The 20581-nt window shown below is 43.7% G+C and overlaps 2 protein-coding genes across 2 annotated transcripts; both read left to right on the top strand.

Annotated features, from left to right (window-relative positions):
- The first annotated feature begins 3294 nt into the window (after positions 1-3294).
- On the top strand, positions 3295-13098 carry NMI (N-myc and STAT interactor). Its single transcript, XM_065637755.1, has 10 exons — positions 3295-3454; positions 4552-4602; positions 6180-6257; positions 6506-6664; positions 7926-8033; positions 9297-9459; positions 10031-10137; positions 10254-10446; positions 11089-11195; positions 12117-13098. The coding sequence occupies exons 2-10, from the start codon at positions 4558-4560 to the stop codon at positions 12303-12305; spliced, it is 1149 nt and encodes a 382-aa protein (XP_065493827.1). The 5' UTR covers positions 3295-3454; positions 4552-4557; the 3' UTR covers positions 12306-13098.
- Positions 13099-14933: 1835 nt separating this feature from the next.
- RBM43 (RNA binding motif protein 43) lies at positions 14934-20271 on the top strand. Its single transcript, XM_065637985.1, has 4 exons — positions 14934-15192; positions 17519-17717; positions 18232-18326; positions 18408-20271. The coding sequence occupies exons 1-4, from the start codon at positions 15190-15192 to the stop codon at positions 19128-19130; spliced, it is 1020 nt and encodes a 339-aa protein (XP_065494057.1). The 5' UTR covers positions 14934-15189; the 3' UTR covers positions 19131-20271.
- Positions 20272-20581: the final 310 nt, after the last annotated feature.

Below are 20581 nucleotides of genomic sequence, written 5' to 3'. Positions count from 1 at the left end.
CTTGGCCCAGTTCAGTATCTCCAAGAAATGTCCTTCACCAAACAAGCACAAACACGCTGTTCAGCTCACATCCCAAAGCAGGTCGAGTAAACATGTTGGTGTTGCTGCATTCCCTGGAGTTTAGAGAAATAAGGGTCTTTCAGAGCAGCAGTGACTTCCCAACATGACCAGGGTTGCTGGAGAGCAGCCTGCCACTCTGACATTTAAACCGAAATCTGATGTACTTAGGTCATCATAAAATCACCTCCTCCTCCCTGGCCACTCCAGCTAAACCTCTCCCTTTTACTCATCTCATTAGTAACCAGCTTGATGTTTACAAAGCAATAGTAAACAGAGTTATCCATTGTCAAGGCAGAAAATAATTAAAAAAATATCTCTAATACAAGGTCATAGTTTCATCCACTTATCTTAAAAAAACCAGACACGGACATTTGAAACTGCTACAATAATTACCCCATGGGTAAAACTCCCACTGAATTCAGTGGCACAAGGTGATTTCTATCCAAGCAGGATGCAAGCCAAGATTCCTTTGGTATAGCCAAGAAAAGCCAAAGTCCCGATAACCTTTGTCTGGCTTCTCTCACACAGAGCCCAACCGATTTCACTGCAACGCGTGGCTGCTGTACGGCTGCTCCTGCTTCTCTCTGACACTATAATACAAGTCCGTGTCTGCTAAGTCACAAAGTCAGCTTCTACTCTTTCTCCAGCTATTTGGCATATTTTGAATTTTTGTGGATTAATTTCTTTAACAGTCTGCAAAATACTTTGGCCAATGAGTACAAGTCTGTTTGCAGTTTTGAAGGTAACATTTAAAAGATTAGTCAGCTTAGTTTTAAAGGAAACCTGAAAGCGATGTGCTTTTGTCATTTCTTGGCCTAGGACATTGCCTACATTTTGTTCACAACCGCAATGCACCTATTACAAGTATCGCTAAGTTTTAATTCAATCGGCTGTGTCTTGGATACAATTTTGGATGCTCCTGAATCCAAGAGCTATTGGTGAAAGTTGTCTGGGGTACTTTTCTTTCACCCATCCGTGCTCAACAACACGCTTTGTAGCTGCCACCTGACAGGTCCCATCATGAGAAGCCCAGTCTGTCCTGGCAGCACAACAAAGCAAGTCGTATCAGCTCTCTCAGGATCCGTAAGAGACTCTTTCCTTTAGTTACCTACATGAAGAACGATCATTCAGTAACCAAAGCCTTTTACCCTTCAAGGAGGACCCAGCGCTTTGTCTTCCTTAAGCCGATCACCATGGAAATCTGAGGTTTTTTTCACCTGAAGAAGTTCTTCCCTGAAATCTCTAGCAAATGAGTGCTCACCGGATAACACAGCAAATATTTGCAACCATAATTCACCTCACACCAGTCCACATGTCATGACTTCTCTAAGCTGAAGTTCTGAAGTTCTCCTCCCCTTCTGCCCCTGCGCTGGCACCAGCACTTGTGCTCACAGACCTGGGAACTGGTCTGGCCAAAACCAGGGCTTTTTGTGAGGGGGGAAAAGGAGGTACTTGTCAGATTGGGGCTCCAATCCAACTCACCCAATGCTATCACCAGCCAAAGGACTGGAAAAAAACCTCAAGAGACCTTAAACACCACAGAGTGAAGCTAGCATTGTCCATAGACTGCCCGGCCATGACTTTGTTGCCCTATTCTATGTGTGTCTGCCACGGATCATTTTTATGAATCCATACTGAAGGGTTTATAAATCAACCATACGCCTCTTGGAAGGAGGATGAAGCCTGGATGAGAGATGGCAGCCACCCCCTGCCCCAGGGCCCCACCTCATCTCCCTGACCTGAGATGGTGCGATGCCTCTGAGATGGTGGTGGAGTCCCTCTGAGATGGTGGGACCCCTGTGAGATGGTGGGATCCCTGTAAGATGGTGGGAACTCTCTGAGATGGTGGGATCCCTCTGAGATGGTGGGGATCCTTCTGAGATTGTGGGATCCTTCTGAGATGGTGGGATCCCTCTGAGATGGTGGGAACCCTCTGAGATGGTGGGATCCTTCTGAGATGGTGGGATCCCTCTGAGATGGTGGGAACCCTCTGAGATGGTGGGATCCTTCTGAGATGGTGGGATCCCTCTGAGATGGTGGGAACCCTCTGAGATGGTGGGATCCCTCTGAGATGGTGGGGATCCTTCTGAGATTGTGGGATCCTTCTGAGATGGTGGGATCCCTCTGAGATGGTGGGAACCCTCTGAGATGGTGGGATCCTTCTGAGATGGTGGGATCCCTCTGAGATGGTGGGAACCCTCTGAGATGGTGGGATCCCTCTGAGATGGTGGGATCCCTCTGAGATGGTGGGAACTCTCTGAGATGGTGGGATCCCTCTGAGATGGTGGGATCCCTCTGAGATGGTGGGAACCCTCTGAGATGGTGGGGACCCTCTGAGATGGTGGGAACCCTCTGAGATGGTGGGAACTCTCTGAGATGGTGGGATCCTTCTGAGATGGTGGGATCCCTCTGAGATTCTGGGAACCCTCTGAGATGGTGGGAACCCTCTGAGATTCTGGGAACCCTCTGAGATGGTGGGAACCCTCTGAGATGGTGGGATCCCTCTGAGATGGTGGGAACCCTCTGAGATGGTGGGAACCCTCTGAGATTCTGGGAACCCTCTGAGATGGTGGGATCCCTCTGAGATGGTGGGAACCCTCTGAGATGGTGGGATCCCTCTGAGATGGTGGGATCCCTCTGAGATGGTGGGAACCCTCTGAGATGGTGGGAACCCTCTGAGATGGTGGGATCCCTCTGAGATGGTGGGGACCCTCTGAGATGGTGGGATCCCTCTGAGATAGTGGGGACCCTCTGAGACTGTGAGCTGCTGCCACCCCAGGGAAAGGACCACCTGGCCACCACCTGCCACTTGGTTTTCCAGACTGTTTCCATAACTTTTTTAAAAAAAAAAATTAATGTGGCGTCTCCATCAGCAAAGGGTCTTTCTGTCACTGAACGCTTCATAACTTTTGCCACCGCCCAGCAAAGAAGGAAGAGTTATTCCCAAGAATACAAACACACAATTCCAGAGAAAGTGGCTTAGAACAAACAAATAAATAAATCCACCAGGATTAGCCTGAGGATGCCAAGTCTATAGAAAAAACTAGAGGCCAAACCGGAAGCTTCCAGCCCGGTGAGATGGGTGAAAAAGAGGTGAAACGAAGGGAGGTGACGGCAGACTGGGAGCCTTCGTGCCCTCCCTGCGGGCGCAACCACCAGCAGCCCTTCCCGGCCCACCCGCTCCCCGCATTTTCTGGCATTTTCCCCGTTTTCTGCAGCACACGCGGGCTGATCACAGCGACCCCTCGGCGCTCGGCAGCCGAGGGCGGGCGGGACACGAGCGGGAAGACGGAGCCACCACCTTCCCCTACGTCATTTCGAGGAAGAAACCGAAAGCGGCGCCGGAGGCTGCTGGGCAGGGACCCGCGGCTGCGACCCAGCGCTCCGGAGCTGCGTAAGTTGTGCGGACCCCGGGCTTGTGTGCCAGCCCCGGGCTTGTGTCCCCAGCCCCGGGCTTGTGTCCCAGCCCCGGGCTTGTGTCCCCAGCCCCGGGCTTGTGTGCGCAGCCCCGGGCTTGTGTCCCAGCCCCGGCGGTCCGCCCGGCTCCCGGCCGCTGTCTGTGCGAGCCCCCAGGGGCTGCGAGCCCCGGGGCGGGCGGGGGCTGCCGGGGCTCCGAGTGGGGCCGTGAGGCCCCTTTTGGGTCCCCAGGGCCAGAGGAGAAAGTTTGGGGACACAGGGCCAGGCCCGAGCTGCCGGGGGGAGCCAAGGGAGGGTGTTTTCCAGTTATGCTACTTTCATTTTTCCTAATTCACGATTCAGTACATAAGTCGGTAAATCTTGGTTGCTTAACGCAAAGCAGATTCCCGGATCATAAACAGAACACAACCTCAGTGTGAAACCTCGCGTTGGTGAGCGCGGCGGGTACAGGGGTGTCAGGTCAAAAACCAGGTCAGAATTCCCAGGGGAGAGCGTCAGAAATGTTCCCAGGTCCTGGCAGCCGTTGTGTTCAATTCAGGGTGCGAAGCTTTCGCACTGAACCCGGCATCCAAAGAACAGATCTGCTCGGGAACCTGTGTGCCTTAGCATCTGGGTTTGTGGGTCAGCGGCCCGTGAATGTGTCTAAATTCCTTTTTTATCTGCCTTCACAAAATGCTGTGGCGACTGATTCCGGATTTTTACATTATCTGCAGTGTTTTCATTTGCGTTAAGCAGGTTTAAGGGTTGTGTCTCTCAAGCACAGAGCATACAGGATGTTAGGCATGCATGTAACAGCGCAAAAGTAGCATAAAGGTAAGTACATAAGTTTCATAACAGAAAAATTAAGCTGTGCCGTGTAGAATTCCTCAGACGTCTCTGGCTTTTATGCTTAGTAAGCAATGAGGTTTCAGTTATCCAATATATATCACTTTTGCCTATAAAACGATACAACATTGACATTCAAAAATTCTTCAAGCTCGACACAGCTTCTCATATTCCTTTCTGGTATTCTGCTCTGCCACAAAAAAAGAGCCAATGCACACAATGTTGTAATGTTTTTTCCTGTTCCCTCAGGTTTCAATGGATATAACAAGTCCACCGCTATCTTTACAAGATAATGGTTTTGTAAGTATTTCCTGATGTTCTGCCTGGAAAAAAAAAAATCAGTATTTAACTATAGCATCTCTGAACGAAGGTTTGTGCTTGGGCTGCTTCTGAAACTTCTTGTCTCATCTTCTTCCATCCTTTAATACTTTGGACTTCCCTCCTCTTTGGACTTCATCTCCTCTTCCCATAGGGAAAATCCCATTCCAAAGTGTCTGCATTCCAGAGTCTGTTAGAATTTCCCTGTCCTACCTCATGTCTCTCTGTGGAGGTTTCTCAGGGGACTTTCCCTTTTCCTGGTGCCTCCCTTGATTCAATTCCTGCGGTTCACTAAGTAGTTGGGATGAGACTTTCCCTGGGATTTCTTGCATTTTCCTTGTTATGTTTTCCTTCTTCCAGGTTTAAAACTGTTGCCTTAGACCATTTTTCAGGAAAAAACAGACATCCTTTCTTATCAGCTTCCAGATGTGGCATGTGCATCCTTCTCCTTTCCTGCACTCAATCCCTTGAGCGAAGGAATTTTTTTCCCGGTTTTAAGTTATACGCAGATGGGGATTTCCCTGTTGCTTAATAGGCATTTGAAACTGGACAAAGTAGTGGAAAAAATATTTTGTGTTTTATTGTTTTTAGGAAATACCCAGCATTACCAAGGGATTGGATGAGATTATCTAATTTAGACCTTTTCCATGCCTAAATTTCATGGTTCACATTCAAGTGTTATGTAATCTTAAGTAAAAGGGAGGGATTGTTTCAGCAGGTCTCTTTGGATTTTTTTTTGTCTGTCCTGCAGAATATTGCAGCCATAGAAACAAAACAGAGCAGAGAAGATTTTCTCTCTTCTTGGGCTTTTTACAGTTGTCGTTTTCCCGTGCTTGTGAACTTCTGCTCTGAAGTACTTAAATTCAGAAATGCTTCTTTTATCATCTTCCTCCTGCTTGATGATACCTTTTGTTGTCCAATCTCCCTGATCTCAGAAGCATCCAATTTTGAAATTTTTTTCCTCATTAGGCCTGCATATTCTTTATACATCCTCTTAGAGGAACTGCTGAGAAAGCACTTAGATAAACATTGGTGGTTTGAGGGGCTCAGTTCTCCATGGAAGAATGTAGGGACAACTTGCTTTTATTCTTTACCAAAATATTAGCCTGTGAATATTTTCAGTGGGATAGTTATCAAATAGTGATGACTGACCAGGATCCATCGTCTTAGGTTTTTGTCCTGTACAGCCATTAAAATAGCTCAATGATTTGGCCTAAGTGTGTGAAGGCTTTTAAAAAAAATTAGGTGGTATATGCCATCGTCTGGCACGCAGATTCTAGGAAGATTTACTTAAATACAATTGATCTCTTAAAATGTTTTACTCACCACATATCTTGCCTGCATAATTGGAGAAAAACAGCAAATGAGCACACAGGCAAAATACACTGGACTTTCATTATGGACATTCATTGAAAAGTACCATGGCAGAATGCTTCATCCAACTCCAGAGGGTTTGTTTTTTTATTTTTATTTTGAAGACTCATTTGAATTGTTTGCTGTGTCTCAATTATTGCCTAATGGAAGGGAAAACCTGTGTGTGCCTCTTCTTTTCTCTCCAGAGTGTGACAACCACTGACTCTTTTGGCACATCAAAAGATGAGATGGAAAGACTTGAGGAAGAACTGAAGAAATGGAAGGCAAGTTCTATAAAGCACACAGATTGGTGGAAATTAGCTGAAAGATACTTGGAAGATCTTTAGTCCACCCTTCTAAAACCAAATCATGTTTGTCTGACTTGTTCTCTTTTCCTGCTTGTGTTGATCTCAGTGGTAACTACACTTGTAAGTCTAAGAGAAATATTTATCCAAAGTCTTGAAAATAAATATAAAGGGCTTAAGGTTTTGTTTGGTGCCATGGAAGAAAAAAAAATCTTTTTACTATCCAGGAAGAAGTTGAAAAAGCTGAAAAAGCAAAAGCTGACCTTCTCCTCTGTAAAGTAAGTGCTGATGAAGAGTATACTAAAGCAGAGGACAAGCTGATACAGCTCAAGAACCTTCAAGAGAAACAGCACAAGGACATGATGATGTCTAGGGACACCTATGAGGTATGGAGAAAGTTTACTCCTGACTGTTAGTATTTGGGGAGTTGGGAAGGAGGTGCGATTAGAAAAAATGAGAGTAATATTTCCTTTTCAGTTTAAACAGCTGTACCAGTTTGCAGACTGTATGACTGGAATGTTCTACACATAGTTTTCCAGTGGCAGATTAAGAACCAGTGCAATAAAATAAGACTTATGGCAATGTTGGAAGAGTAAAGGCAAAACTGAGACCTATTTTGTATAGAAGATGAAGACCAACCATTAACCCAGCACTGCCACATCCACCTCTACCCCATGTCCCTGAGAACCTCATATCCGTCTGTCCAACCCTCCAGGGGTGGTGACTCCAGCACTGCCCTGGGCAGCCTGTTCCAATGCCCCACAGCCCTTTGGGGAAGAAATCGTTCCCCAGATCCAACCTCAACCTCCCCTGGCGCAACTTGAGGCCATTTATTAAAATGTAATTAATAGGTTAAGTACATGCAGGTTGGTGTGAGATTTTCTGGGAGCTGGATTTGGTTCTCCAGTCATAAATGTTTGGATTTTATAGCCAGAAGAGGTCACTATCTTCACCTGGCTTTTGTTTTACATCATCTTCAGCTGATGGGAACTGGTCTAAATGTCTCAAGTGATGAATGACTTTAAAGGAATCATCTTCTAACTGCATATGGCTGGTTGTGACTCCATCTGCTGTGTTTCCTTCTCGTTCTGTTGTGTTCCCTGTCCAGGGAATATTGGATTTAGTTACATTGGCTTTATGCCCATTCAGGATTCATTGGTGTGAAGGGTGTGTGTAGCAGACAGGAGGTAGAAGAAATGTTCCCTCTTCCTTGCTGAAGGAAGATAGAGGGAAGAGTAGGAGTAGAAACTGGTAAACTTTTCAGAAAAGGGAATAACAGTTCCCAGGATCACACATGGTACAAAAAATAAAATGTTTGTGTGTTGACATAGGCTCTGACCTTGCATGTGTGTATAGGGAAATGACATAACTATGGAAAGCGCTGTGCAATTTATGGTAAACTGTATGTGCTTGGAAACACTAACGCCTTGTTTCAAAAACTCTCTTACTGTAATTTATTTTAAAACTGCTCCTTGGTGTGTGAATTTACCTTGCGGGTAGTTAAAGCTATGCAAAAAATGTATTGTGCATGGCCGTCGTGTAGGATAATTAAAAGTTGAAACCGTTTCTAATCTCTACAGATTTTGATGAAATGTATTTTTGTCTTCTGTGTGTTTAATTTTGCATTTTTTACTTGTTGGGCTGTAGAGAGAACTCTTTGCTCTAAACCAAGGGAATGCTGAGCTGAAGAGAGAGATTGAAAAGCTCCGGGAAGACCTCGCAGGATGCAGTTCGGTGCTTTCGCTGGGCGGGCAGGTGAAGTTGGAAATATTTTGCAATTTGTCTTTTGGAAAGGCACATTTTCATTTCGTCAGTTCTAGACTGTTGGGGCCAGTGTTCATAATTTGAACCTCCAGTGATTCCAATATAAAATATAGCTTGAAGTTTTGGGTTTTCTTATCTTATCTGGCAAGATAATGTGAAGCAGGCTAAGGACATGGAAACAAGTATGTGAGATATTGAACACATGAGAGGAATGAAGAAAGGCAGAAAATTATTAAATGAAAGACACTAGAATAAAAAATACACATAGCATTAGTAATTTTCGGGTACTTTCATTTTACATTTCTTGGGCAAGAGGAGGGAAGAAAGGGAATATGTCCATTATATGGCAAATGTAACATTTATTTTAGCCTACATTGAGCTGGACTTGATTATAACCTTTCTCATGTTACTCCAAATCAGAAATAACTCAATTTGCAGCCAGAGAAGGAGATTCTAAAGGGTTCCAGAAGTGGTGAAGAGGAACCTACACCCTGTGTGTGAATTATCTTTAGGAAAAGCATCTTTTTCCATGGGCAGCAGAGGAAGTGGAAAGAAAGCAGCTCACACATAAGATGCTCGTTTTGAAGATACATGGCAGGAATTCTTTAATTACTCTAGTTATTTTATCTTGACACAATGAGTATTTTTCTTCTATGCAGGGTTTTATTTTGAAATGGTTACATAAAGGGGAAAAAGGAGTTATCCAAAACTCCCTCAAGTCTATCAAAGAACCTTTCCTAACCAACATTTCCATGAACAGCTTTAATCTATCCTTGTTAGAAAATACTTGGATATTCTTATCTATTTTACTAAGACGGCAACAAATAAGGCTGTTAATTAGCAGACTTCCCATTGCTGTAGAGCAGTGATGCAATTAGGCAAAAATAAATCGCAACACAAATGACTCTGATACTTGCATTTTGCAAATTTTAGATACCAAAAGTATTCTGCTTTTGCAGGTGAAAATCTCTGTGGACTTCAGTTGAATTATTACTGTATAAGGTCAAGTTGAAGTTCAAAGTTAATCAAAGGGAAAAAAAGCCCACCGCATTGACAAAATTCCCAGGAATAGACAACTAGTCAGTCTAGTTAGAAGAGTTCTACCTGTTTTACCAGCCACAACTTCAATCTGCTTGACTGTTAAATATATATATATATGTAGCACTTCAAGGGAAGACTACTATTTATGTTTCCGTTCTGCAATAAGTTACAGAATTTGTTGGTTTTTTTCCTATCTTGATTCTAAAATATTAGATTAAAAAAAAAGTAGCAGAAATGAAAATGAAGTTCAGTCACATGGAAGACACGAAGGATGATAATCCAGATGTGAATACTCACTGTGTTTTTGGTGCAGCTACAAAAATCCCATTCAGACTGAATCAAAACCAGGCCCTGCTTACTTTTGAAGATGAAGAAGGTATGATGTATATTTTAAGTATAAAATTAATGTCTCTGATGTATTTCATTGCCAAAGGGAAAATATTTACATAAACATTTGGAGAGAAAAAAAAATCAACAACAGCCAAAGAAAGAATACACAGAGAACCGTTCACTATTGTGTACCAATCACTAGAAAAAAAATCCTTGCAAGCACTCTGCATGTTTTTGTTGGATTACCAGATTTCTGCTCTCAGCTAATACAAACAACACTTGGTGTTTGAAACTGGGAATATGTTTCTACCTCCCAGAGTATTGTCAAGAATGATTCAAAATGTTTTGGCAGCAGAATTTGATTATTTTCTTTACTCTGGGCAGTGCCTTATTCCGACAGCAGTTACGTTGGTTAAATCTACACATCAGGTGATGTGGAGATCTGAGATGAGAGAGGGATGGTGAAGACGTGGATAATGGGATCTGGTTGCCTAACTTTTATTTATTTGTTCTTTATTGATGCTAAAGGAGATTTTGCTTCAGAGACTGGGGAATAGTTTGGGGTTTATAATGATTCAACAAGGATTTCATATCTGAAAACTTGTGATTTTCCTTAGTTGCCCAGAGACTGATAAAGATGGGCAAACATACTGTGAACCTGGACAGCAAAATAACAGATGTGCGTGTGAAGCCTTTTACACTTGAAATGGGAATCAAATTTGAGGTAATCAAATGAAAGATGAAACCATAAAGATATGAACTTGCAGTATTTAAGAAGCTTTAGGTTCAGGGTTTTGGGTGTTTTCAGTCACAAAGTGCACCAAAATTTTATTTTTTTAGCTCCATGTCACTATTTCTGGCAAGAAGATCAACATTTCAGACATACCTGAGCTATCCATTCCTGAGGACTGGATGAGAGACAAGTTAGAGCTGAATTTCTACAAATCTAAACAGGGAGGAGGAGGAGAAGTAGAAAATGTGAGCTACGACAGGCAGTCTGGAACAGCTGTTATCACGTTCCTCAGACCTGGAGGTACAGTGTGTAATATTTTGTTAGCGAGATGTACAGGCCAGATTGTCCATTCTGCGTTACACTCCATTCCATATTACATTCTGCATTAACTCAACCACTGAATGCAGCAAATTCTTGCCACGGAGAGTTAAGTAGATGAGGAAAAGATGTGGGTTCACTCACCCATCTGTAAATAAAGCAGTATTTCATCATGTTCCTTTTTGATCAAACATGACCTGATAGGCAGTTTGTCAGCTTTATTTCTTTCTTTGTCAAAAGCCTTTTTTCTCTTTGCTTGACATTCATATTGCAAAAAAGAAAATGAGGAAAATATGTTTGATTTTAGCTCTTGTTTCATTAGAATGAAGTTAGACAGGCATTCAGATTGCCCAACTGTATGAAATTCTATGAAGATCAGTGGAGCCACATCCATTTAGAGCAGCTGCTTTAGATTTATTTCAGAAGCTTTTGTGGGTATTTAATGATTTTGCTTTTTTGGAAATGCCAAATAAACATTTCTCAAAAGGCATATGAAGAGTGTGCAAGTGTGCTACCATATATTAGCTTCTAAATCCATATATGAAAGATTAGTCTGTTCTTTGATATGCTTACAGAATGCATTTCAGATTATATTACTCCTCTTTTTCTCATTCTCTATTACAGCAGCCAATGGCTTTGTGAGATGTACTGAATATCCACTCTTTGTAAATGGAAGGTGCTACAGGCTTTCTGTCTCCCCAAACAGCTGCGCACACTTGGAAAAATTTCAGGTAAAAGAATCTAGTCCAGGCTAAGCCCTTAATAGAACAGATATGTGGGAAATACGAGATGTGGGTAGAATTTTCAGTTCTGAGGACCGCAGCAGCTTTTGTGTCATGCACGTTGTGAAACTTCATAGCAAGCGTGAGCCTGCTCTGCTGATAATCTGATGGTTTGCAGTGTGAAAGCTGTAATTTATTTTTAAAGGGTGTGTGTGTCTTTCCTTGATCAAATTGTATCATTGCTTACCATAATGTCTGTGCTGGACAGGAGACAGATACTGAATTGTTTGTAAAGCAGGTTAATATTAGACACAACAATGTTTTTCCGAGTCACAATGCACTGTCATATTCATCCCTAATGAGAAGCCTTGTTGATAATCTCAGTGGAGACCCTTGTTGTTCTAGGAAACATTTGCTCATTCATTTTTGTTCATTCATTCATTCATTCATTCATTCATCCCAAATAATGACTTCTCCTGTAACACTAGTTTGCTTGCTCATCATATTCTCACCAAAATTGTCTTTTACGCTCTATGAATAGATTGTAATCAAGTCAGTATTGTGTATATAATCAGGCCTTTATAATTACAGCATTGACTGAGTGTGTGTGTTTATGAGATACAGCAGCATCCTTTGCAGGTGTGTGGCATGTACTGGCATGCATTTTTCTGGAGTGATGCTGTCCAGAGTCATCAGAGATCCCCAGATCCAGTTTGGGGGCATTAAGGAGCACAGGACACACCAGTTAAGGCAGCGTATTGAACTCTGTAGTGTATGACAGAGTTTGGAACTCCTGTTATTTCCAGTGACAGAAATACACTCTGCTGTCCAAAGTCGTAAAATGTAATCAAAGATCCGAGCCCTACCTGATCAAGGATGTTTATTTTCAGTATCTGTCAGTGCCTTCAGTTGTTTTTCTTTCCTCAACAGCTCTACAGTGGGATTTCTAAGAAGACCATTCTGTTGAAAGGAATTCAAGAGATGGAAGATGATGAAGAAAGCATACAGGACATGATTGAAATTCATTTTCAGAAGCCTAGTAATAATGGTGGGGAAATAGACAAAATCAAATATGTATCAAAAGGAGTAACATGCGTTTGTTTTGAGGAGGATACTTAGAATGCCACATGGGAAATTGGAGGTTCAACTCATGAAGTTCTGAGTTTTTGCTTCATCAGAGGCATAGGAAGTTATGCAGACATTGTACTTTAATGCTCTGAAATTTATACTTTAAAAAGAGGAACTCCCTGCCTTTCTGATTTGTGTAACAGCACAGACTTTGTATAGAAATTCAGTAAAACTCATTGATGGTATTCCAGAGGTTCCTCATAAAGTCATAGGAAAAGCCTTTACCAGCACTTGAAACTTTCTGCACACTTGACAGATTTTGTATCCTGCAAATTTTAGACAGGTCGCATAATCCAAAATGGGATAAATCTATCCCTTCCTTCATTTTGGTTACAAAAGCCATAGGTAATCCCAGTCAAAAGTGTCTTCCTAGACCTGCTTTTTTGAAGTGCCAGAGCTTCAGAAGGTATCTCTGACAGAACCCCAGGCCTGCTGAGGTTGCTGTGTGCCACCACAACTCAAATACCTGCAAGCAATTATCCTGTAATTTCACAAAATCCGCATTATCAAATTAGTGATGAGAATAGGGAAAGGGAGAGTGCAAAACCACCATAAAAAATTGCACCTGTAAGAAATGCCGTGGCAGTCATAGTGCTTTTAGCTGTCAACACGCAGTTACTTCTCCTAGGATGTAACGCAAATTCTGCTGAGCTTCTGATAAGTTAATAGCCTGGTTTATTGTTTGAATACTTGTTTCTACGATTACATTTTTCCTCATTTTTGTTCATGATTTTGCTTACTTGAAAATATTAAAGAATTGAGATTATTCTCTATCTAAACCAGATTGCTTTGTACCAGCGCTGTGTCTGAGGTCCCTGTTTCGGTGCGTGTGAGTGGCCTGACTACTCTGCCAGGGTGTGTAGAGAGAGTTGGAAAAAGCCATATACAGTTTAAGGTAAATTAATTTTTCAGTGTGTAAAGTCCCCCTTTTGTTTTCAGTTCAGCCTTCCAGTTCTCATTCTAAAATATATTTGAAATAAAACAGAAGTACAAAGTAAGAGGAGGATTTCTTTCCCAAGGAGGAATGTTTTTTTCCTTTTCTGCTGTTGTCCTTTTTATTTGCTACCCTTGGGGGCTGAAATGGTTTGGCAACAATAATCTTAACTTCAAAGAAGCGTGGGTCCAACATTGCAAATAATTTATTTTCATAGTGTTTGACATCTTATGCAGAAAAGGGACAATGCACCAAAGTAGCACTACAGATATCTCAGGTATTATTATTCTAGAGAAGCTGTTAATAGATAGGATTGAAAATGGGAAACTAAAAGGCTGTGAGCACCAGAGTTAATTTTGAATTTACTGTTGGGTGAGATACATGTGACTGCAGCACCTCTTACCGTTTAGTGCATGCAAAGGCATGGATTGATTACCTGACAATTATGAAATGATTTTAAAAAATAGTAGTACTGAAGTATTTACAGAGATTGTGTACTTCAGCATGTAACAATCTTAAAATGTTGATGAGATCAAGTTGCCTTAAAAAGAATGGGGGGAGAAACCTGATGAAGGTAAAAAATGTAATGAATTTTAATTGTACCTCACTGATAACTGTTGAGAAGCGAATCCTTAAAAAAGAAAAAAGTTTAAAATTCTCATAATGTATCAGTGTGGGGGAGTAGTGAGAAGCTACAGGTGTTAAGTAAATAAAATCAAGATGGGCTTTTAAGTAACATTTTAAGACAATCAGTATCTGTAAATGTCTCAGTTTTCTCTCTGATGAGTTGATTATACTGTTACATTTTAAAGCAATAGTGGTGCCACATAAAGGCCGGAAAACAGTTTTAATGATGAAAAACAAGAATACAGAATTCTGGTGATGTTTCTGCAAATGGTGATATCCTTGTTTCTACCTACCAGAGTAAATTTGACTGGAAGTTTGAAGAAGAGCTGTGACTTTTTTATGCCCATCCTTCATTCAAATACTTCCCATCTTCATAGCTGCAGTTTCCACCGTGAGCAAACCTCGATGTCAGGGCAGTCAGAGGGCCCTGGTGTAGGCCGGCGTGGATGCCACGGTGGCCGTACATGTTCAATAGAGCCTTTGGTCACCTTGTCTATGTGCGAGGAGCCAGCTTGGGCAGCCCGGTGCTGAGGAGACACAGGGGTATCAGGAATCAAAGAATCGCTTTGGTTGGAAGAGACGCTCAAGCTCATTGAGTCCAAGCGTTCCCCCAGCCCTGGCACTGCCCCGTGTCCTGAGAACCTCATGTCCGTCTGTCCAGCCCCTCCAGGGATGGTGACTCCAGCACTGCCCTGGGCAGCCTGTTCCAATGCCCCACAGCCCTTTGGGGAAGAAATTGTTCCCCAGATCCAACCCCAACCTCCCCTGGCGCAACTTGAGGCCGCTTCCTCTGGTCCTGGCGCTTGTTCCTGGGGAGCAGAGCCCGACCCCCCCAGCTCCAAGCTCCTTTCAGGCAGGTCAGAGATCAGAAGGTCTCCCCTCAGCTCCTGTTCTCCAGCTGAACCCCCAGCTCCCTCAGCCGCTCCCATCACACTTCTGCTCCAGCCCCTCACCAGCCCCGTTCCCTTCTCTCAACTCGCTCCAGCCCCACAAGGCCTTTCTTGGCGTGAGGGGCCTAGAACCGCCCTCAGGCTCCGAGGTGCGGCCTCACCGTAAGGACAAGCCCAGACATGCCGGGCACGGTGCGTTTCCTCGGGAGGCGGCGTCCCCGGGCCCCGGGGGGCTCCGGCCATTTCTTGTGAGAAGCAGGAGGGATTTCGCTCCTCCCGGCGAGGCGGGACCGCGCCCCCCCCGCCCCTCAGCCCCGGGAGCGCAGGAGCCGCCGTTTCGCTTTCTGTTTCACCGCCGGGCCCGGCCGGGCCCTCCCGCTCCTCGCCAAGTTCTCCCGCTCCGGGGCGCGGCGGAGCCACCGCCATGGCAAGTGCGGGGGGCGGGCAGGGCCGTGCGGGGAGCGGGGCCGCCGAGGCAGCGACCCGCGGCGGGGAAGGGCCGGCGCTGCCCGGGGAGGGCGGCGGGGAGGGCGGCGGGGAGGCCGGGGGACGCGCGGCGGCGCTCCCGGGGCTGCGGGGCGGGCGGGCCGGGGCGGGGGGAGCGGCCTTGGCCTGGTAGGAGCCTCCGAGCGTTCAAAACAATGGCGAAGTGAATAAAAGGAGTGAATTGTGTCCGTCCCCCCGTGCTCAGACAGCAGCGCTGCCCATCTGCCCCGGGCTCCCCTCAAGAGTGGAAGGGCCGATTTCCCTCTCACTAGTACTCGTTTTTTGTTTTTTTTTTTTAATAACTATGAGAACCGATGAGGTCTGTGGGTAAGACAGGGTTCTTAGGGACATGGGTTAGTGCTAGAGTTTGGTTATGGCTGGACTTGATGATCCTGAGGGTCTCTTCCAGCCGAATTGGTTCTATGATTCTAAGCGTTCGCAGCCCATCTCTCGCCAGTGTGGATTTGTGCTGCGTATTTCCCAAGAAGCCGTGAACACGTGGCCTGGCTGGGCACAGAACACCGCGGTCACCGTTAACCAGCAGGGCTCCTCATAGAAAAACAATCATTTCGGTTGGAAGAGACCCTCAAGCTCATCGAGTCCAAGCGTTCCCCCAGCCCTGGCACTGCCCCGTGTCCCTGAGGACCTCATGTCTGTCTGTCCAACCCCTCCAGGGATGGTGACTCCAGCACTGCCCTGGGCAGCCTGTTCCAATGCCCCACAGCCCTTTGGGGAAGAAATTGTTCCCCAGATCCAACCTCAACCTCCCTTGGCGCAACCTGAGGCCGTTTCATCACTATCGCGTCACATCGTCACCTCCCACAGCCCCGCGTTTCTGTCCAGCAGCAGCCCCTGAACGCAGCCTTGTCTGAGAAGTGATTCAGCACACACCTACTGTATATTCATGGGATTTTTTTTTTTTTCTAACCCCAATAGCAGGCACGAGCATTGCTGCAAAACACCAGCTGGCAAGGTGCAAGATGCTGTCTGGCAGCTGAGCGCTCCCGCTCGTGCCCGGGCAGCTTCAGCGTGAGAAAATCCTGCATAAAACCCCGTCAATCTTGGAAGCACCCTGTTTATATTCTCCTCATGTTGTCTCATTAGCACAGAAACTTGCTTTCGCACGAACTTTACCACTAAAATAATTGCCCAATATAGTTAAAGCTCCTGGCTCTTTAAATTTGATGGGTGATAAAATAAAGATCTCAATTCTTTATGAATTGAAAGCTTGCGTGGTTGCACAGTCTCATTGAATCTGTCTCCTCACCTTCTTCAGAAACACTGTGGTTGATGGTCCACAAGGTTTTGGATTCACATCAACGAGGCATTTGCCCCGGCTTTGTAACTGCCGTGCTCGCCCTAATGTTTTATGCAGCCCAGGTCCAGAAGAAACTTTGTAAGAGAAGTCTGAAGAATTTAGATGGAGTGACTGACCTCGAGTACAGTCACTCTGAAGTTACTGACAGTTCGTTCGCATGAACACTGCCATGCAGACATACTAATGTATTTTATTTCTTCCAACAAGTCAATGAACTGTTACAAAATTTACTAGGTGTTCCACCATTTACAGAATTTTTTCTGTGATACTCCCACTGCAATATTACTGTTTATGTCTATTTAATAAGAACGGAAAGAGAACATGCTTTTCTCAACAAGACATGAGTGCAAATCCTATTTAGGATGGGTTTCGCGTTTGCAGCATTGGGAGGCTTGGCTCTGATGAAAATCGTGTGTAGGTAGATGTTTTACGCACTGCGAGTCTCGGGTGACTGGGATTTTGTTCTACCCACTTAACAAGGTTATCCATTTAATAAGTGGAGAGATGAGTCAGATCACAGCCCTAGATCCAAGCTCTCATGAATTTAACACAAATCTGACCCTTCCACTCTGAAAAGACAATCCTTATTGAACAGTACATGCCGTTACATTTTTTCATTCCCTTCAAATTTTGAATAGTAGAAACAGAGCAAACAACCTTATCAGTGTGACACTGGACCTTTCATTTGAGAAGCTGTTAAATTTAGTTCATATTTTTGCGGCTTTAAGAAGAGAAGATACTGTGGTAAATTAAACTTAAAAGTCAGGGTATTTTTTACTGCATGGTAATGGAAAGGTGCCTGGGGGAGTCTGGCATTCCCTGCAATCTGATTCAGCAGATTAATTAATTAATTAGCTACTAAATGCACGTGTTATGTGTGCAAAAGGGTGTCACTTTGGTGATGGCGGGTCCTGCTTTCCTTCATGATGTGTCGTGTCTCTGTGCGCAGGCTACAGGACAAGCCGCTAAACCAGCGCGGACCGTTGTCGTCGCCGGCGTTCCAGATGGGCTCCTGCACGACGAGGTCATGGCCGACATCCTCATGATTCATTTCCAAATGCCCAAGAATAACGGGGGAGATGTGGAAGAAGTATCGTATCCGACAATGAACAAAGGAGTTGCGTATGTGACTTTTGAAGATCAAGAAGGTATTTAATGTACTGCAGTAAATATAGCTGTCCCCCAAAGAATTAGCCCTAGAATGTTAACCTTAAACCAAATTATTTTAAATTGTTTACTGGTACTAGAATATTATCGAACTGTGAGACCAGCACCCCTCTGGTAAGTTTTAGGTAAGTTTAGGTAAGCTGGTAAGTTTTAGGATTTTGTTTCTGTTCAGTGAAGTCATGACTGTGAATGGGCTTTTTGTTATATTTGTTTTTAGGAATAAATCTGTACCATCCATAACACGTATGATTTTTGTAGTCACGCCTTTGAGAATAAGTCTCTGCCAGTTAGTAAGAAGACAGGCTTCTGTCTCTCTTTGAACAATTTTGACTAATGCATGAAATATTAGGCAAGAGTATTGAATCACCTGTGTGTATGTATGGGAGATGGTTAGGGAAAGCATCGAGAGGAAAACGCGTGTGAAATGCTCCCCCATCAGACTGGCAGTGGCGCATTATCTGACTGTGCAAGAAGTGAATCTGGTTTTCTCTTTAGTTGTAGAGAGTGTTCTGAAGAAGGATGAACATCGACTAGAAGACAAGAGGCTGTCCAGATACTACCCGCTGAAAGTAACTCGTTACTGTGAAAATGTGAGCTGATTTGTAGTTTATCTAGTAGTGCTTCCATTGCTATGTTAACCATTATTTAACTTCTCTAATTCAAAATTCTAGGTCTTCAGTTCTGTCACATCTGTCCTCAATATGTCTATCTTCAAAGATCAATTTGTTGTAGAAGATCTGATAGAAGAACTTAAAAAGAAGAGCACAGCTTTGAGCTTTGGTCCTTTGCAGGCCAATGGGCACATTTCTGTTCAAGGCTCATTTCCAGCAATCACATTGCTGAGAGACTTTCTGTTACTAAAAGCAAAATCCCTTTCAGAGAAGGACAAAAGAGAAGAAAGTAAATCCCATCAGAGAGCAAAGAGGAGGCCACAGCAACACAGACTCACCACGGAGACGAGTAATTTTGTTCGTGACGCAGATGGGGAGAAACAAGTGGTGGTTCTTGACACAGGTGTATATCACTACATGAAGCGCTTTTTTCCCAGGACATTCCAAGTGAATGATGACGTTGTAATTTCTGACATCACTGATGGTGACGTAACTACAGTGTACCTTGGGAATGCTGGAAGGAGGTCTGATGTTGGACAGGTATTAAGAGTCAAAGAGAAAATTGTAAATCAGTCTATAAAACTCCATAAAGCTTTACGTAAAGAGAGGATCTACTGTAAGGAGCACGCCAGAGATGAAAAGCGGAGATATAAACGGGTGTGTGACAGTCTAAAACTCTGTTTCCCTAATGTTTTGACCATTCTTTATGATACTTACATCGATGTGATAGGAAATCCTTCTGAGATTTTTGAATTTATGAAGGAAGTGAGCAATAGGATTTAGAACCTGTTTCAAACCAGGTAGAACATTTGCATTCATGTCGTTTACACGTTGCGCTTCTCAGAGACTGTCCTGGTGCAACCTCTGCACTTCTGTCACTGCAGACATGTCACCTTCCTCCTTCACCACTGTGAGGGTGAACAAGCCTCATGAACCCGAGTTTTGTTTCTTTGTGCAAGGAGATGACCACTGAAAATGGGAACAGCGGCCTTTTTTCCGTCGCCTTTGTCTACAGAAGGAAATTCTTGTCGTGGAGATGCACGAAGAAGGTAGAGCTTTGACAGTCGAGGGGATGGAATGCTTATTAAATTTGCTGGCTTGTTATGTCCTGAGAAAGACCTTAGAAGATGGCACTAGAAGTTCTTGACAGTGGAAAATAAGCAAATTTGTTTTCATAGGAGCAATAATGTTTGTTCTGGTTTGGTTTTTTCCCGGCTCTAACTGCATCTGCAGCATCCCTTGACAACATGCTATTTCGACATGAGAGTATTTCTTTTTTTCTCCACAAAACCAATCGATTGCTGTAATTAAGAGCGGAAACACCCTTATGCTTTATTAATACTTCCCAGTTGTGTTTTTCAGACCAGTCCTAGAGCTTGGGACAGTGGAGTTTCTGCCACCTTTGTAAGATACGGACAATCTAAGGAAGACTTAGTCAACATTAGTTGCTCTCTAAGTGGAATGCCTTGAAACACTGTGTTTCCCTTTTGTTAGGAACCGTACAAATAACCAGAGATAGTCAGGTTTTGATAGGTCTCGGTATGTGTGTGGCTAAAAAAAAAAGTATATTGTTTTAACTTTAAAGAGCTATCAGAACAATACCTGTTTATATCTCTCTTGCCCTTCATTTTTATTCTTGGGGCTAAATGCCTATGGTTAAAACTGAAGGCTTGTTACAGAATTCCATCTCAGTAAAATCAGGGACAAATCTAGTCTACAGAAACACAACAACTTAGGTGTGGTTTTGTTTTTCTAAAGGTAAACTTCCTATATCCATTACAAGGATCCAAATGCCCATCTTAATTTGGGCTTTTTATAAAACCAATTTAGAACATAACTTTTATTTTGTGATACCAGTGTGTTCAGAATAATTTGTCAAAATTTACAGAGCACCAGCTCTTTTGTCTAATGTACCAGAAAAGTTTTTATGCCAATAAAGAAATTAGTTATATGAAATATTGTGTCCATGTTCTTTTAACCAGCCCCCAGACTTTTGATTGGAAGCCCAAACCTAAAGCCTAAGAAATGTTTTAGGTGTTTTCTTATCACAACTGAGTGTCTGTTGCCATTATATCAATGAAAGATAAAGTTGTTAAACTAGTGCCAATGCTGTGAATTAAAATATACTATTAAAGGGGGAAGAGGATGAGCTTAATTACTTTGCTGAATTGGAAGGGGGGCCCTGGAAGGGCCTCCTCGCGGAGCACAGACAGTTCTCCAGCTCTGGGCTGCTT

This window comes from Caloenas nicobarica, chromosome 6 (assembly GCF_036013445.1).
Source record: "Caloenas nicobarica isolate bCalNic1 chromosome 6, bCalNic1.hap1, whole genome shotgun sequence".
In the NCBI taxonomy this organism is placed as follows: domain Eukaryota; kingdom Metazoa; phylum Chordata; class Aves; order Columbiformes; family Columbidae; genus Caloenas; species Caloenas nicobarica.
The sequence above is the reverse complement of the archived record's forward strand: the minus strand, read 5'-3'. Positions and strand labels throughout refer to the sequence as shown.

What these genes read in the sequence shown, in the direction of transcription:
- NMI (XM_065637755.1), top strand. Translation starts at nt 4,558, where the DNA reads ATGGATATAACAAGTCCACCGCTATCTTTACAAGATAATGGTTTT. An exon ending in TGCTTTCGCTGGGCGGGCAG is followed by an intron (nt 8,034 to 9,296) that starts GTGAAGTTGGAA and finishes CTAAAATATTAG; the next exon opens with ATTAAAAAAAAAGTAGCAGA. An exon ending in CACGTTCCTCAGACCTGGAG is followed by an intron (nt 10,447 to 11,088) that starts GTACAGTGTGTA and finishes TCTCTATTACAG; the next exon opens with CAGCCAATGGCTTTGTGAGA.
- RBM43 (XM_065637985.1), top strand. An exon ending in GACTTTTGAAGATCAAGAAG is followed by an intron (nt 17,718 to 18,231) that starts GTATTTAATGTA and finishes TTTTCTCTTTAG; the next exon opens with TTGTAGAGAGTGTTCTGAAG. An exon ending in TAACTCGTTACTGTGAAAAT is followed by an intron (nt 18,327 to 18,407) that starts GTGAGCTGATTT and finishes TCAAAATTCTAG; the next exon opens with GTCTTCAGTTCTGTCACATC.